The sequence below is a fragment of the Panthera tigris genome, chromosome F2, assembly GCF_018350195.1.
Source record: "Panthera tigris isolate Pti1 chromosome F2, P.tigris_Pti1_mat1.1, whole genome shotgun sequence".
NCBI lineage: Eukaryota > Metazoa > Chordata > Mammalia > Carnivora > Felidae > Panthera > Panthera tigris.
The window spans coordinates 63386597-63405529 of NC_056676.1; the positions used below are offsets into that span (position 1 = coordinate 63386597).

The 18933-nt window shown below is 38.1% G+C and overlaps 1 protein-coding gene across 6 annotated transcripts in view; it reads left to right on the forward strand.

Moving 5' to 3' along the window:
- COL14A1 (collagen type XIV alpha 1 chain) overlaps positions 1-18933 on the forward strand; it is a 210713-nt gene that overhangs the window by 148959 nt on the left and 42821 nt on the right. For all 6 annotated transcript variants that reach the window (XM_042973272.1, XM_042973271.1, XM_042973275.1 and 3 more), the window contains 4 exons: positions 5734-5787; positions 9119-9214; positions 10384-10437; positions 10840-10893. In XM_042973272.1, the coding sequence (XP_042829206.1) occupies positions 5734-5787; positions 9119-9214; positions 10384-10437; positions 10840-10893 (258 nt within the window). The remainder of the gene's footprint in view (positions 1-5733; positions 5788-9118; positions 9215-10383; positions 10438-10839; positions 10894-18933) is intronic.

Genomic DNA, 18933 nt, shown 5'->3' on the forward strand with positions numbered 1-18933 from the left:
CCACAGGATGTTTGGTGTGGGGTTTTCATGTTATTATTCTGCCATTTTGGAAAATTTGTGACTTCATGGCTTGAATACCAGTGTTCTCATTAAATTTGGAGTTTTCTTAGTCGTTATCTCTTTGAAGATTGCCTCTCTCCTGTCATCTCTATTATGTTTTTCTGAAACTCAATTAGAAGTACATTGTAACTTCTCATTTTACTGTCATGTCTCTTAACCTTTTTTACTTATTTCTCCTTGTGTTTCCAGGATTCATTCTGTGTAGTTTCTTCAAATTTACCTTCTGGTGTACTCTATGTTTAGCTATGTGTCATATGCTATTTAACCTATCCATTGTATTTCTGATCTTGATGGTAATATTTAGCATATCTAGAAATTCTGTTTGGTTCCTTTTCAAAACTTCTGGGCATTTCTTTTTGGTTGTTGTTTGTTTGTTTCAGGAGTATAATTTAGTGATTCATTACTTACATATAACACCCAGTGCTCATCACAACAAGTGCCTTCCTTACCACTCATCACCAATTTAGCCCATCCCCCACCCACCTCCCTCCATCAATTCCCAGTTTGTTCTTTATTGTTAAGAGTCTCTTATGGTTTGCTTCCCTCTTTTTCCCCTTGTCCCATATGGTCATCTGTTTTGTTTCCTAAATTCCACATTTGAGTGAAATCATACGGTATTTGTTCTTTTCTGGCTCACTTATTTCACTTAGCATAATACACTCTAACTCTATCAGCATTGTTGCAAATGGCAAGATTTCATTTTTTCATGACTGAGCAATATTCTATTGTGTGTGTGTGTGTGTGTGTGTGTGTGTGTGTGTGTGTGTGTGTATTAATTATCTTTATTCATCAGTTGATGGACGCTTGGGCTCTTTCTATAGTTTGGCTATTGTTATAATGCTGCTATAAACATTGTGGTGCATGTACTCCTTTGAATCTTTATTTTTGTATCCTTTGGGTAAATACCTAGTAGTGCAATTGCTGGGTTGTAGAGTAGTTCTATTTTTAACTTTTTGAGGAACCTCCATACTGTTTTCCAGAATGGCTGCACCAGTTTGTGTTCTCACTAACAATGTAAGAGGGTTCCCCTTTCTCTGCCTCCTGCCAACATCTGTTGTTTTCTGAGTTGTTAATTTTAGCCGTTCTGACAGGTGTGAGGTGGTATCTCATTGTGGTTTTGATTTGTATTTCCATGATGATGAGTGATGTTGAACATCTTTTCATGTGTCTTTCAGCCGTCTGTATGTCTTCTTTGGAAAAATGTCTATTCATGTTTTCTTCAAACCTCGTGGGCATTTCTGTAGTATTTCTTCTTTTGTAACACATCAAAACTATTTTTTTCTTTCAGTATTTTAAATACAGTTTATTTTTTTAATCTGATCATTTCAATATCTGCATTGTATGTGGTTCTGATTCTGCCATTTTTTTTCTGCTGATGTTATTCATGTTATCTTGTTTTCACATGTATTTTGTGAATTTTTTTTGGGTGGGGTGTGTATATTGGAGTTTTGTTAGATCCTGACAGGCAATATGAATTCTTTCTCTAGATTGTATGAGAATCGGCTTCTGTGTAATATTCTTTAGTAGAAATGTTTCTTACTCCTCCCATAGCTAAATTGGAAACAACATCTTGGTCATCCACCTGCTAGCTTTTTGGGGTTTTTTCCTAGCTGATTCACAGTGCAGCCTTACAAGTTCCTCAGCTTTAAAGAACATTTAATTTTCCACCCTGCCCCCACTTATCATAGGCCCTAGTTCACATTTCCGTGCTTTGTGTGAGCTTTAAAATACAAACTTTGCAGCAAACCTGAACCATTTTCCCCATGCTCCCCCAGGGCGATCTCGGTGCACATGTCTGCTTCTCTGTTTTTGTTTGTTTGTTTGTTTCTTCTTCATTCCTAGTGCTTATGCATTCAGTTCTTAATTATAATAATGTTTATTTTATTTTAAGCAGCATTAATAAGCTTTTTTAGCTGGAGGGTTTTCACATTTTTTTCATCTGTGATACTGCTGGAACAAGTTATAAAATATTTACATATGACTTAGAGTCAAACTTTGTAATGAGAAAAAAGCAGCAGAGAAGCAAAAGGGAAGAGTTGAGTTCTGACTTGGAGAGAAAGATGTAAATTAGGAGAAAAACTATTGAAATATTTGAATGTTTAAAGTATAATAAACTATACTTTTATAGTTTATAATATAACTTATAATATAAACTATTCAAGAGATAGTATCCCAAACAATATGCAATAAGCCCCATCTAATGATTTAACATAGTTGTGATTATTTTCTCATTCAAGAATTTCCACAATGGTGTTTTGTGCCAAGAAAGCTATAAGAGAGCTACAAGAAGGCATGGGTGAAAGAACCACATTTCCTTGGCCTAGACTAATAACCCTTTTTTATTAAAAGGGTAGAAGTTAACATCCAAAAAAATATGTTGAATTCTTATGTGCTCAGTGATGAAGGTTAGGGATAAGGTACAAAGTAAGTTCGAAATATAAAAAGGTTTGGGGCGCCAGGGGGCTCAGTTGATTAAGCGCCAGACTTCAGCTCAGGTCATGATCTTATGGTTTGTGGGTTCGACCCCCACGTCAGGCTCTGTGCTGACAGGTCAGAGCCTGGAGCCTGCTTCGGATTCTGTGTCTCCCTCTCTCTCTGCCCCTCCCCTGCTTGTGCTCTATCTCTCTCTCTCTCTCAAAAAATAAACAAACATTAAAAAATTTTTAAAAAAAGAAAAGAAATATAAAAAGGTTCTAGGCTTTTAGACGTGGTGCCTTTGGTGTGAATATCCATGAGTCACTGGAACAAAACCTGTAGTTAAAAACCAATCATTGAAAATGCGCAGACAAGAAGAGTGGTGCCAGAATGGTATATTAATTGGGGTGCATTGGGCTTGCTGCAAGGAACATACGATATGACTGACACAGTGGTGTAAACCATTGGGACATTGAGACATTTATTGTTCTCACAGCAAAAGCTGTAGAGGTGGATGATCCCAAGGCAAATGTGGCTGCTCAACAAATTCATCAAGGACCAAGCTTGTCCCAGCTCCCCAGTTTCCTTTCGATAGGCCTGTGGCCTCTTCATCAAATTGGCCCAAAGTGTTTAATGTGCCCATTCTTGGGTGCAGAAAGGGGGCTGGGCAAGCAAATCTATCTTCTTTAGCCCTTAGAGTAGGAGAAATAAAATGGAGAAGGGAGTCAGGAAAGATTCTTTGGTAGCCAATCAACAGTCTGCCACTCTGAGGAAAAAGATTTGCATCTCATAACAGTGAAAGGTGTGGTATCCAAATATATGAAGAATTTCTGCACAATAAAAAGAAGAAGACACTCAGCCCATTAGAGTATATATAATAGGTAAAGAATATAAATAGGGAGTCGCACTGAGATAAAATGCAAATGGGCAAATGTTATGAAAAGATGTTCTGTGATAGTAGTTTCAAGGGAAGTGAAAATTCAAATAAGAGTAAAATATTATTTTTACCTTAGTTTGGTCAAAATGTAAAGTTTGACAATATTATAGGAGGAGAAAAATAATTTTCCCTCTACCCTTCTGGGTTCTTGGCTAAGATACCCCTGTTATAAAAAGACAGACGAACAGGAGAAAAACAGTCAAGAGTTTAATAAGACATGTATCTCTTGAATACATGGGAGATACCCAGGAAAGCTGAGGAGCCCCCCAGGGTAGCTGAAGCCATCAATTTCAATGTCTTCTTCGGCTAAAGAGACAAAAAGGTGTTGGGGGTGGGGATTATTACCAGGAATGGCATAGCAAATGAGGGTGAGGCTGATGTGCAGACCCAAGTCTCTGCTTTCTTCATAAGTAAGTTTCTAGAGATTTAGAGGCATCCCTTCCTTCCTGGTAAAAAAAGAGAAATGGAAATTTCCCTTATAAATGTAAATGCATAAATGTAAATGTCTCTTATCAAACTTTTACTAGGTTTTTGGTTTTCAGGGTTTCTCCCGAGTTTCTTAAGTAATCAGACTAAAATAATCCTTATGCCAGAGAGGCATACTGTGAAGTACCAAATCCCACTCCCCTTCAGTATCAAGTGGTGACTAAGATTTAGAGAAGCAGGAACTCTCTTAAACTCTTGGTCGATGAATTAAGTAGCACAGCTCTTTTGGAGCACAGCTGGAAAATATATCTGCTGATCTGCACATTTCATTTATAATTCTACTTGTTGATATACTAAATATTAACATTTGTTCTTAAATATTGAGGTTTATATTTAAGGGATGTATAAGGATGTTAATTATAGAACTGTTTAAACAGCAAAAAAAAAAAAATGTGCAAAAAAACCCCTACATTTCCCATAAAGAAGAATGGTTAGACAAACAATTATATAATCCAAGGTTTGGACAACTATGCAACTCATTCAGAATGAGCTAAATCATATGTTATGTCATGGGAAAAATCTCCAAAATACATGAAGTTAAAATATGTAAGTAAAATATGAGAAATATGTAAAAAGTGTGATATCATGTATGTAAATTCTAATACATCATGTAATAGCACAAAAATACTATAGGCAATATTCTCTATAGATACATGTACACATAAAATGCAATTTTATAATTGTATTTTAAAAGTCTGGAAAATAAGCAACCTGGTGTTATTGGGGAGGGGAGTGAATTTAAGTGGTGAAAACAAGTTGGAAGAAACCTTGAAAGGTCTCCTGATCATTCTTTCCCCACGTGCTGTAAGCATTCCACTGATGGTAACAAAACGTTTTCTGGTAGTCGCATACGTAGCAGGAAATGAATTAGAATCACACACTGAGAAATTTATTCTATTTTTAATGAGCTTGTAACCCTTCTGCTCAGGTGAAAGAGATATTCTGTATTCTTACTCACCTCCCTTTTTAACAGAGCAAGTCCATGGCTCGCAGACTTCAATAGGATCAAAATCTAGCTAAATTTAATAGCATTATTTATTGTATATTTTTAAGGTTACCTTCTATTCTTAATAAGTAATACGTTTTCCCCTTAACTTTAGAACTATAATGTTTGCTTTTAAGATCAGATTTAAGTGAAATAGTGAGTCAGTTGAAAAATAGAGTATAAATGGACATATGTATTTATGCACATATATACAAAGACTGTGTTCACAAAGAATACATATACACATACTTACATATGTACATATGTATGTACATATATATCTAGATAAAGAAAATGCTATTAAGTAATTATGCAGATGATACATTAATGGGGCAAAAATAGTAGGGAAATTCAAATAACTGAAGTTTCAGTAACACTAATTAGCCTTTTACAGTGTAAATAAAATTAAATTGTTACTATTTTTATAGTATATAATAATATATGGTATATATATCTTTTATAATTTAATTGAAGAATCTCAAAGTTGTGGTATAAGACACACGCAATTTTAGATTAGCAGTGTACTTTATTATTTTGCAGTGTACTTTAATTTTATTATTTGCATCCATTAATAGCAGTAGTCTTACACACTGAAGTCCCAAATACTGTAAGTTTTTTTAATTTGAAAGGATTTGGCATTGAAAGCTTTCTCAAAGTATGAGATCATCAGCAGGAAGAGGGGAGTCTGGCAGGTTTTCAGTAAAGGATCATAATGAACATATACCATTACACAATGAGCTGGCCTTTATTCAAAATAAGAAATTACATAATCCATATTATTGAAGAAAATGGATGAAATATGCTGCTTTAAGACTTGTCTTTGTGCTAATAGTTAACATCTGTTTGCCAGGGTGGTCCAGGACTCCGAGGACCAAAGGGCCAACGAGGTGACCAGGGTCCAAAGGTAATGTTCTTTCTGTCTCTCTGCATCTCTGTCTCTCATAACTGGCAATAATGTAATTTTGGAGCCTAGTACCATCTACCCTTTGTGATCCAAAACTCATTATATTTTTATGAAAGTTGTATCTCAGTCTTTTCCCTTATTCTTAAAGACTTCATTTTTTTCATAAAAATATTTAATAACTTAGTAAAAGAAAGGTTTGTTTCTGGGTCAAAAATCGGATGTCGATGTTCTGAGTGGTTTAGTTTCCAAGGTAGTATTCCCTCGTGTGTGTTCTGCTCTTCCTCGACCTGCAACAAAGTAAGGAGAAAACTGAATCACAACTAGGGAGCACTGCATCCCAGGTGATTTCTCAAGTTTTAGAGTCCTCCTCCCTCCCCACTATGTATAATCAAACACACAACTCTATTTTCCTTTCTCGCTGCCCAGGGCCACCAACTGTGCTGGTTTAGGCCATGCACTGCACAAAGGCACCAGCTAAGAAGGCCAAACCATGCCAAGCCATGTCCAGGGACACGTTTTACTACTTTGCACAAAGGTGCCCTAAGGGATGGGCAGGAGCCCAGTCAGTAATTGAATTCAGGCCTCACCATCTTCTACCTGGCTTTTGGCAAATCTTATAACTGGTCTCCTGGCTCTAGTAATTTTGATTTTCTGACTGATTCTTCACATCTGCCCCCAGATTTATTTCTTTAAATTTCTGATAGGTCATATCATACTTTTAAACTTGTAGTCATATGTTATTGCCTTGAGAATACAATTCACCTTCCTTGGCACAGCATTCAAGGCCCTCTATTATTTGACTCCTTGTTTCATGTTCACCCTGTCGCCCCACATGATCTCCCCTCCACCCACCTTGCTTGACTCACTGACTTGTTTGGTCACTTACTAAATTTGCATGGTATTTATTCATGGTGAAGAGAACATTGCAAAAATGTTTACTATAAAATTGGAAACAAATGAAGCAAGGTGAGAGATAATATGGGGTGGGGGGGAAGAAGTAAATGAAAGAAGACTGAGAATAATCAAGCACTAGTCAACTCAAAACTCAGTCCATGAGATATCTCCTTTTTTGTTTGTTGAAATTTCTGAGATTGTGACACATATCTTAGGCATAGACTTGATGTTTCTTATGGTGCTACAAGGAAGGCTAGTGATTTGAGGGCCTCTTCTCAGACAGCAATACAGTGTGTCTTCCTCGGTTCCACCCCAGGGCAGTGCCCAAGAGCCCATGTACATTCTGGCTTCCTGTTCCCATTGGGATCCCAGCACAATCCCATTGTCTTTCCAACGTTCCCTCTGGATAGAGTTTCTGATCATGAAGACACATTAGGAGTTCAAAGATGTTTGATGATCCCAACATTTACCCCTTACCTCTAATAATCCATTTATTAGACCACTGGACCACTACTGATGTGGCTATTTTTATATAATGATATTGATGAATCACAGATACAAATATGAAGTGGTTTTAGGAAAAGGTCTTGTTGGACAAAGGATGCTCACATGTCCACCAATGTGGTAGTGGAGGAACAGATAAAGTATACCTTCCACATGGAAAGCCCCACTCTGTATTATTTTCCATTTTGTGGCTCCATATTTCAGTTGTAGCAAGCAGATAAAAAGAATTTAGAACCACAAAGCAGCCATGCTGTTGATCTCTCTGAGTTGTCTTTGTCTCCTACCGTCCAGAATGAAATGAGACCCTTATTTGCTGCCTTTCTGCTCCATTCTCCATTCCTCAATATATTTAAGTGACATATGATTAAATGATTGCAAGTGTTAACTAATATTTGTCAATTACCAGCTTGTCTCTTCCATATTTTTAAATCTAGCTACCTTGGTCTCCCCTCCTGTTATATACTATGTTTCTTTTAAGAATAGTTTTCATTCAGTTTCTGCATTCTACTTATAAAATAGTTCTTTTTTTTTGTGCATAAATATTCATAGCACCTTTATTCACAGTAGCAAAAAACTGAAAACAATTCAAGTATTCACCTGCAGGTGGATGAACAATTTTCTATATTCATGCAGTGGATACTACTCACAAATCAAAAGGAACAGACTATGGAAACATGCAATGAAATGTATGAACCTCAACAACACTCTGCCACACAAAAGAGGCAAGAACCAATGAAGTGTATAGTGTATAATTCCATTTCTGTACAACCAGCATCATACTTAACCTGCAGATGATTTCTGTTCCTATAAGAATTCTGTAAAATTGTCATGAAGGCCACCAATTACCTCCTTGTAATCCAATCCGCAGGCTATGGTTTAATTCCTGTCTTACTTGAGATCTCTACAGCATCTGGCATGGTTGAACACCTCTCTCTTTGAAATGTTCTCCCCCTTTGGCCTTTCCTACACTGCTCTTTCTTCTTCTCCCTTCTACCCACTTTTCATCTCATAACCTCACCCACAAACACACGTTGAACTACTCCAAAATCCAATCCGGCTCAGATCTCTCTTGATCCCCAGACTACTGGACATGTGCCCATGGCTATTCCCATGCACCTAGAACTTAGACTGCACTCGTTATTTACCCCCACTTCTGTATTGCTTGTCTCAAGTAATGGAATCGTCAGTCTCCCATTTAATACGATACCCAGGTGTTGGAAGTCTTAACTTATACTAGTTTTCCCTGGAGTCACAGAACCAGAGAGGGGAAGGAAAAGGTTTGAGGTAGTTTTTCTGGATTGCAGATTACAGAGGTGGTATAGCTTTAGCTAAACCACAAGGTCCAAACTATAGAAATAACAGTTGCTGATGTGAAGGAGTGCCTGATCCCGAGAAGAAAGAAAATCAAGTAATATTGCGCTGAGGACAGGTCATTAAGCAGACAGTCAAGAGGCACAGAGCGGTGGTGGGATCAAGGTGAGGAAGAAAGGGACTGGGTGCAAAGTCTTCAGTAATGTAGGCGTGCCCCTGAGGTGAGTGGCTGACAGCTGTGGAGGTGGAGAGAACGTAGGTCAGCTAGATGGTATGAACCTGCACAGACCAGGAGGGTGGTCTTGAAACACTTCTGTCTTTTGGATTTGTTATGGAGTATGGGGGGTCTAGTTACTCACATAGTTGGCACAGCTTTCTTATTTATGGAAGCAAACAATTAAAGTTGCAGCAACCCCTATGTGTTTACTCTTTTGGTTTCCTGATGACATCTTACCTGGGAGGTGCACCCTTTGAAGCATGTTGTCTTGCCATCCTATCAGTGTTCTGTGTCTTAGGGAAATTTATTTAAAGAAATAAATCATAAGTGCTCTAAGCAGAAATATCTTTTGAGTACTGAGCATCTAACTTACCTCTGGAATAACTTTTTTCTCTTGTGTTCCAGGGACCAGAGGGCCCTCGGGGTGAAATAGGCCTTCCGGGACCTCAGGGTCCCCCTGGACCCCAAGGACCAAGTGGTCTGTCCATTCAGGGAATGCCTGTGAGTTGTGTGTAGACATTTGCGTGGATTGTATTGTGATCACTTTTTCATGAGTCACAGATGAACTTTTGTCTTCTATAACCTTTATAATGAGCCTCAGTTCCTTCCTACTCCTAAAAATAAAAATTGAGAAATGGAAGTAGTTACTGAGAGTTCATTCATCAGCCAGTTTTGTTGTTATTCTTGTTAAATAACGAGTGTCTTTTACAAATAGATGCCTCCACTCAGAGTAAGCATATCCATAAGCAATTTGTCTATAGAAGAGAATCAGGGCTGTGACATGTATTGTCCTTTTTCTTGTTGGATCAAGTCCTTAACAGATGGAATAAAATCTAGAAAGTAACAAATGCTACACAAATTTAGGTTGTTCATTATGTCTTTGTAGTAATCATGGATACAGATTCATCATTTATTTATGATTTTTATCTCAGTGGGCATCAAAGTACAACGCACTTAGTCGAAGTTTTAGATTATAGACAGTGTGCTTTATCTAGGCACTTTGTAAAAGCTGTTCGTATCACTGAAAGCAAATTTAATGCAACTTACTGGTTTTCATTAATCTTGCTAGGATCTAGGTTTAAAGAATAAAACCAACTTCTATTAATTAAAATTAATATTTGAAGCCAACAAGCCTTTTAAGCACACATTTCACAATCTTTCTGGGCATACGATTGTATCTCCCTGGCTGAGAAGTTTTCTGCTCCAGGGTTATTTTCACATGTTAGAAAGCATTAGCATGCCAGATATGTAATTACTACTACTACTAAGCCTTTGGTAAGGTCTTGCTATGTGCCAGAGTCTGTGTTTGCTTCTCCATTTTTATATATTTCTAGCCAAAACGAAGCCAAAACTCTATAGATACGAACTTTAAAAATCTAAACCATAAATGGTATTGAACTGTCCAATCTCTCCTTCATCTATCTCCAGGATGGGCTTAGCCGTAGCAGACTGTATGTTCTGTGTTTGAACTGCTCTGCTGTATAAATGTTCAACTCCATAGGAATGCTTACATACATGGGGTAGTGGATGTGAGAAGTGAAATATGCTGTATTGGATGTTAATGTAAAAGCAAGTTAGTGGTAAAAACGTTAGAACAGTCCATGGAGAAGATGAAGAGACTAAGAACTTACCCTATGTGAACTTAACCCTGTGTAATTTTGGATATTCAGGGAATGCCCGGTGCCAAAGGAGAAAAAGGAGAAACTGGCCTTCCTGGTCCACAGGTATTATTACTGTTATTATTATTATTATTATTATTATTATTATTATTATTATCGTCATCTGCTAAAAAGTGCTCTTAGGTCTAGAGCATTGCAAAGGGGCAAAATAAAGGCTGTCGCTTCTGAAGTCAGCTTTAATTTTAGCAATAGGTGGTTTCTGTATTAAAGACTGTTAGCCTGCATTCATTTATGTTAGCCCCCACTGAGCATCATACTGATGCTCTTGAGGACAAGCCTGGGGGGGGCGGAAATTTCTTACACATAAATAACTTCAGGGTTCTTCATTTGCCTTTATGCTATTAGGTTTGTTTGGAGGCCTTACTCTATTTCAGGGAAGCTGGGTGGAAAGGCAATTGATTGCCAATTTCCGTGACTCTGACTTCTTTTGGTCCTTGCTCTACCTAGGGTATTCCAGGAGGCATTGGTTCACCAGGACGTGATGGCTCTCCAGGCCAGAGGGTAAGGACCTGCCCGAGGTTGTTAGCACAGTAGATTCCTTACCAAGGCATTCTTTTCTATGCAACAAAATCAAACAAGGTTGTTTTTTTCCCCCTTATTATCCCTTCTGTCTATCTATATCCTACTATCCTGTGTCTATTTCCCTATCTTCTATGTCCGTTAGTTTCATCAAAACCTGAGAACTTTTATCAAACCTTTCCAAATGAGCAACACCTTTTTCTGAATGTTCCCATAACCTGAATATAATTGCACTGAATTGTGTGCATTGGTTTAGCAGATTTTCCAGTTCTTTTCAAATTCTCAAGGCATAAACATAAAGGAAGGATCATATAGGTTCATATGGATCATATAGGTTGAAATTTAAGTACTATGCTATCTACAGTATTTTTTATTTATTTAATAGTTGTCACTTATCCCTTCTTTTAACCTGTTCACATGAACAGCAGCAAAAGAAATTATAAGGATGGTCAGGAGAGGAATGAGTTAACACCCAGTGTTTGTTTAGCCAGCACATTTTCCCTGAGCCAGGTTTAAGGTTCTTATCCTCAAAGAGTTTATAGTTCAGTGGAAGAAAATATCACCAAATAAGAAACTGTAATACATGCAATAATGGGGGTATTTGCAGAGCCTGATGAGAGTATTTACAAAGAATAGATAACTAAGCCAGACTTGGAGGGTTGGGAAAAGCTTCCTGGGGGAGGCACCATCAGGGCTGAGCCTCAAATGAGAGATAGAAATTAACCAGGTGCATGAGGATAGGAAAGCTACTGCAAGCAGAGAACAGCATGCACAAAGGTGTGGTGATGAAGAGAAGGTGGGGCATTTCCAGTATTGCAAAGAGCTCAGTGTGGCTGGAGAGTAGAGGACAGTGTGTGTATGTGTGCGTGCGTATCATGTACGTACACACTCAGATCTGGGCAGATTGTCAAGAAATGAAGCTGTGGAAGTAAACACAAATTCAAGTAAATATTTTATTTTTAGGCTAAGAATTTTGTGCTTTTTCAGGAAGCAATAGGAAGTCATTAAATTTTCAGCAATGGCTAGTCTTTCTTAAATGGTCTCTGATTTAGGATTTGGGTAGCTCCACAAATTCTGTCAAGACTGAATTATATGGAGTGGCAACTACTTGGATCCGATCCAATGAAGGACAACACATTTGGCATGCCCTGGTTATTGTTGGTACAACTTACCCACTGGGTTGGCAAATGACCGGCTGAAAGACTCACGTCTCTATTCAAACAAGATCCGCCTTTAGCTCAGGATAGTTATATGGCTCAAGAATAAGGAAATTGTTTTTTCTATAGACATGTAGGTGTGGGGCCTTCAATTCCTTCCATGTTCTTTTTTTTTATTACATCAAACTTTCATTTGCTTAAAATCTGTTTAGTCTCTGCCCATTAAATGGAACTACTCAGTCTGTAAATCATATCCAAGTAACCGTATCTAAAGGAGGCATTCTCTATAAAAGTTAGATTTATGTAGGTTTCTTGTGAATGTACAAAGAGTGTCTAGAAGTATTTATATGTTTTGGCAAAGGGCTTAGGCTAAGATCCTGCTCCGTTGCACATCTAGGTTTTTTCGTGATTCCTGAAGCTCTGAAAATGGCAATTCTAAAGATTTGGTGCAGGGAATTTACTTGGTTTATCTATGCAGGGAGACGAGTCTTGGCAAAGAACTCCCAAATCAAACGTATCGTATTGGTGTTTGGATCATTTGGTTTGGGAATACTTTCTTTTAAAAATTCACTTTTTTTTTCTTTTAAAGCTACTTTTTTTTTTCTTTTTATACCAACACAGGCTTTTAATAAAAATTTTGCTATTCCTTCAAACATGTTTTCTTTTAGAGAATGAACAGCCTTAGAGCTGTAATAAAGTGATAAAATATCTACATGTGGATTTTATTGTCCTCCCTCCTTCAATCTGGAGGCAAAACTTTCAGAATGCATCCCATTCCTATTTTGAAAAATTCTTGGATAGAAATGGACTTATTTCTAAGTAATCCACTTTTCGGGAGGTACTCATTCTTATAGGGTCATGTTTTAAAAATATTACACAAATTCTGTGACAATTGTTTTAGAAAAGGACAATGCTATTTCAGCGTATAATTTGAGGGGGTGCCGTTCACACAGAATAGAATATACTGGTGCCTCCTGGAATTGTGTAACATGGTTGCCCTGCTTGCAGGGGTGGGGGGACTGCCTATATCTTATTTAATAAGATATTACTTGAGCACACATCTTACCTGAGGACCTGCTATGTGCCATGTGCTGTGCTCAGCCTAGAGAGGGTTGTCCATTACTGCGACCAAAGGGGAAGGATCCAGAAGAGGAGAGACTTTTAATAGCTAAAGGAGGCAATTCCTAGATCATCCACCTAGAGGTCAGGGAAGGATATGGTGGCGTCAGGGGCATGACACTTACCCTGGGCCGGGAAAACAAATGGGTGTTCCTCAGAGACAGTTGGAGAAGGAAGGACAAGTGGGTGAAAACAGTTACTTAGGTGGCTCTGATGTATTTAGTCAAATATCTGGGAGCTTAAGGAAAGTGAAACGTCCAAAGCGATGAGATAGTTACATAACAGCACTGTAAAGGAGGAGGTCCGGAACCAGTGTTCATGGCCATCGTGGCAGATCCGGACACAGAGCACCTTCATGAAGCACCGAGTCTCTCTGGAGCAGCAGCAGTATCTGGGTCTCTGTGGCTCGGCAGTGAGAGAGGGGTGTCGCTGAGAGCACTAAGGACAAAACTTGAGGATCATTCCTGCTCTGCTGTTGGCCATCTTCAAAGGCAAAGCTGCAATCAGAAAAAAATAAAATAAACAATAACAACCATGGTGTAGAACAGACGGAAAGCAAATGCTGGATGATGAAACTTCCCATTAAAATGCCTGGAAAGCCACTTGCAGAAAACTGCCCAGTTAGAACTCAGGGAGGCAGAGTTATTTTGTCTTTTCTTCTCACTACCCCCTTAAATCGCTTCCTATTACTGTACCTTCATTGCCCCTGATCCTGAGTGAGGAAAGCACACTCGAGACAGAGGCGGAAGCAGCTGGGATAAATCTGTGTGACGATGTCCAGTTTGTGCTTCTACGTCCTTGGAGAGCCTCGGCAGGAAGGGGAGTGAGTGGGATTTGCTCTAAGAGTGGTAGGGTACTCATTACTGCCCATTCGTCTTCCTTTTCAATCTTTGTCTTCTCTTATTGACAGATAAGAACTCCCAGCCCAAAGCTAGCACCAGCACCTTGACTATCGGCTTACAGAACAGTTAGCACTTCTTCCCTGGGGCCAGTGTCAATGTTGCCCCTTAGTTTAGCTGGAAAGAGGGAAAGGTGAGCAAAAATAAAAAGGAGAAGATTGAACCTCTCCTCTTTAAGCAAGGAACATGTTTTCTAATGTTTCTAGCTTATTCTGGCTTTTCCCGTGAGGAATCTTTGACTCTTAGAAGCAACTCACATTCAGCTCTGGGCCTGGGGCCATAAGCAAGTCCAGCAAAAGTTGGACTTCCTCACTGAACAAGTCTCAGCCTCCTGCTGGCAAGTGATGGAGCGCAGTGCAGAACCACAGTTGATTTGATTTTACTTTTTTATTTTATTATTATTATTTTTAAATCCCTGAATTGTTTTTATTAAGTGTAATGGATGCATCTGGAATTAGGAGCATACTTAGCTCCTAAAGAATAACAAGAAACAACTTATTTATACAACATGTGGCAAAAATGCACCTCCATTAGGAATAACACCTTTAAAAACACAGCATAAAGGTTATACATTATTTTAGCATCTAACAGTCACTCTAATTGTGTTTTCCAATTCTATCCCTGAGGTTGGAAACATATTTTCATAGAATGTTTCCCATATGTACATTTAATCTTTCCATAAAACACTTAGTTGCGTAATAAGAATATGGCTTATTTTTTCTTTATTTTTAATTTAATTTTTTTTAAATTTACATCCAAATTAGCATATAGTGCAACAGTGTTTTCAGGAGTAGATTCCTTAGTGCCCCTTACCCATTTAGCCCATCCCCCCTCGCACACCCCCTCCAGTAACCCTCTGTTTGTTCTCCATATTTATGAGTCTCTTCTCTTTTGTCCCCCTCCCTGTTTTTATATTATTTTTGTTTCCCTTCCCTTATGTTCATGTTTTGTCTCTTAAAGTCCTCATATGAGTGAAGTCAGATGATATTTGTCTTTCTCTGACTGACTAATTTTGCTTAGCAGAATGCCTTCCAGTTCCATCCATGTAGTTGCAAATGGCAAGATTTCATTCTTTTTGATTGCCAAGTAATACTCCATTGTGTATGTATTTATGTGTGTGTATATATACACATCTTCTTTATCCATTCATCTATCGATGGACATTTGGGCTCTTTCCATACTTTGGCTATCGTTGATAGTGCTGCTATAAACATTGGAGTGCATGTGTCCCTTCAAAACAGCCTACCTGTATCCCTTGGATAAATACCCAGTAGTGCAATTGCTGGGTCATAGGGTACTTCTATTTTTAGTTTTTTGAGGAACCTCCATACCGTTTTCCAGAGTGGCTGCACCAGCTTGCATTCCCACCAGCAGTGCAAAAGAGATCCTCTTTCTCTGCATCCTCACCAACATCGGTTGTTGCCTGAGTTGTTAATGTTAGGCATTCTGACAGGTGCGAGGCAGTATCTCATTGTGGTTTTGACTTGTATTTCCCTGATGATGAGTGAAGTTGAGCATTTTTTCATGTGTCGGTTGGCCATCTGGATGTCTTCTTTGGAGAAGTGTCTATTCATGTCTTTTGCCCATTTCTTCACTGGATTATTTGTTTTTTGGATGTTGAGTTTGATAAGTTCTTTATAGATTTTGGATACTAACCCTTTATCTGATATGTTGTTTGCAAATATCTTCTCCCATTCCGTTGGTTGCCTTTTAGTTTTGCTGATTGTTTCCTTCGCTATGCAGAAGCTTTTTATTTTGATGAGGTCCAGGACCACATTTTAAAAGGTAGCTTTGGCTAAGGGAGTAGGTCCCAAATGTTCATACCACAAAAAATAAGTGGTCATTGTGTGATGGGATGGAGGCGGTAGCTGAAGCTATGGAGGCAATCACTGTGCACTATATAAATGCATCAAATAAACAACAAGTTGACACCTTAGACTTACACAGTGTTATATGTCAATTATATTTCAGTATGGCTGAGAAAAAATTGTGTCTTCAAAAAATTAGAATTTAAGAAAGTAAAAATCAAAGCAACAGTGCACGTCCACAGTGGAATGCGTTCAGCTTCATTCTGAGCCATTCCCACCAATAGCATTCGGGTCTCATCTTCCTTTCTCACTGTGTATCCTGCCACTTCCCTCTGGCTCCTTCCTCTTCTTTCCTTGGTGTCTGTGACCTGAGGGCCTTCCTGTGATCTTTGAGCTCCTCTGATGTAGAGTGGGTCTCTCAGCCCCCACCCTGGGCGTCAGGTGATCCTTAGCGAAACTACAAAGAACAGGCAAGATGTGGATGATAAATATAAGAAGTGAGAGAAAGAATTTGAAAAGGGAAGAAAGAAAAGAAAACATAACCTCTTTTCCAGTTCGGGGCTCACTTACTTTCAAGAGCATGATCTTTCTGTCAAACACTCCAAATAGAAATAGTAAAAATTATTTTTATTTTCCAGTTCTTAATATGGTTATATAAAAAGTCGGAGAGACAAGAAACAAAAATGACAAGGAGATAGATACTTTATGGCACCTGGTGGATAGTAATTCCTCCATAGTACAGAGGGTATTCATCTTTAAATTCCACGTGAACTTCATTTGGAATGCGTCCTTTGCCCCAGGTTACTGGTCCTCCCATATCCATGCCATAACCACAGCTTCCCTCTCTCAGCTGGAGAAGATCGAATAGTAGAAAAAAAATCTTCTACACATGAATTCTGCTGAACTTGCGAGGTTATGAGAAGCAGGACCAGTGGTGAATATTGTAGATTTGGTCTGTTCGCCAGACCTGAGTTTGAACCCCCGCTGTAATGACATTGGGCCAGTTACTTGCTATCTCCAAGCCTCACTTTACTCATCTGTGAAGTGGAAAAAATATTTGACTCCATAGAGTTACTGTGGGAATTGATTCATATAAAGAATTTCTATATAAAAATTTAATTTTAGCGAATATTAGTATTAACTATTTTCAATGTAACCTAATAAGTCAGGACAGTATATTTTATAATGCCTGTGCTTGCCATATTAAGATGCCTTGGAGGATTTTAAAGAACTCTAAAAAGGAGTCTAAGGAAAAAGCAAGTGGTTTGTTGCTGTTGTTTAACTTTCTTGGGTTCCACATTGAAAGTACACTGGGAACATGCTTCCTTTTGATGTGGCTTTGATGTATATAAAGGCCATTTTTGTGATGAATGTTCCATTTTATCGAAGTGAATTGGATTTAAAATATTATTGACAAATGGAATTTGAGTCAATTATCTGGATTTAATTCCTATCATAAATGCTAAGCAGTGATAAGAGATTTATCCAAGGAACATTTTCTTAAATACGAAGATTCATGACACTATCCCCCTTGAGTATTTTCCTCCTTCAGAAGAAGAAATGTAAAAAGCCATCACAAAGCCAGTGGAGAGGATGATTTGGTTTTCTTTTTTGTGGGTCTAGATGGGTTTTTATAAAACCCAGGGAAACATTCTCACAGTCAGCCACAGTGATGATAGTACTTGCCGTTAGGACTTGGCAGCTTATCTGAATAAAAATAACAGGAATCGCTATTACTAATTATTGACTAAGTGCAGGTGCTTTATGATGTTAGTTCCATAATCCTCAGAAAACCCACAAATGCTAAGCACTTTTACCCCCATTTTACAGAGGAAGACTCTGGAGCTTAGAAAATGGAAGTATTTGAACAATGCCATACAGCTAGTAAGTGTTGGAACCAGGATTATAATCCATCTCTGTGGCTCCAACACTGAGCTCTTTCTTCCTAAATGTTATGTTTAATAAAGGTCACTATGGGATCATGTTCATGTAGGAAAGTCTTGCATTAAGGATATTTAATAAACAGGACTGAAGATACCTCGCCTAGAATTTTTGGGCTGTAAGAACCCAGTTTGGGTTACTTTCTTGGTGAAGTAGAAGTTGATAGTTCACACATAGGAATATGTTTCAATTACTTTTCACCTTCTTTTGGATAGTGGCACATCTGGGACACATTTGAGAACAGTTAGGGGATTTGTTGTGTGTTATTACTGGCTTTACAGATCCTTCTGTTGGAGCACGGGGTGCAGACCATATCTGCCTTGCACTCTGGTTCCAAGGCCATCCTTCGGGGCCAGGCCAGACATTTCATATTCATAAACCAGCAGTTCTACAGCTTAAGGGATCAGGTTGTTGTTTCAAGTTTTGCTTTGTTTTTAAATACACTGATTCCTGGGCTTAGACCTCAAGATTCCAATACACAAGGTCTTGTGTGTGACTTTGGAATCGGTAGTTTTAAAAAGCTTAATGATTCTGATAATCAGCTAGGTTTTTAGAAACACTGGATAGTATAGTGGGTTGCTATACTATTACGCCTACTGTATGTCTAAGTAATTTCTTGCATAGGATTTTACTGCTGTTTCAATTCACTGAATTTTTAGGTTACTGAAAATATGTTTATATATGTATGTGTATATATATATATATATATATATATATATATATATATATATATGTTTATATATGTGTGTATATGTATGTGGAAATTTACATACATTTAAATTTATGTAAATGTAGGGGCACCTGGGTGGCTAAGTTAGTTAAGTGTTCAATTCTTGATTTCGGCTCGGGTCATCATCTCACGTCTCATGGGATTGAGCCCCACATTGGGCTCTGTGCTGACAACGTGGAGCCTGCTTGGGATACTTTCACTCCCTCTATCTCTGCCCCTCTCCCCTGCTCACTCGCTCTCTCTTTCAAAATAAATAAACATTAAACAATTCTTTAAATTACATATGTAATATATACATATATGACTATATTAAAAGGTGTATTGTGTATATATATGTAAATATATGCACATGTTTGTATATACATTTA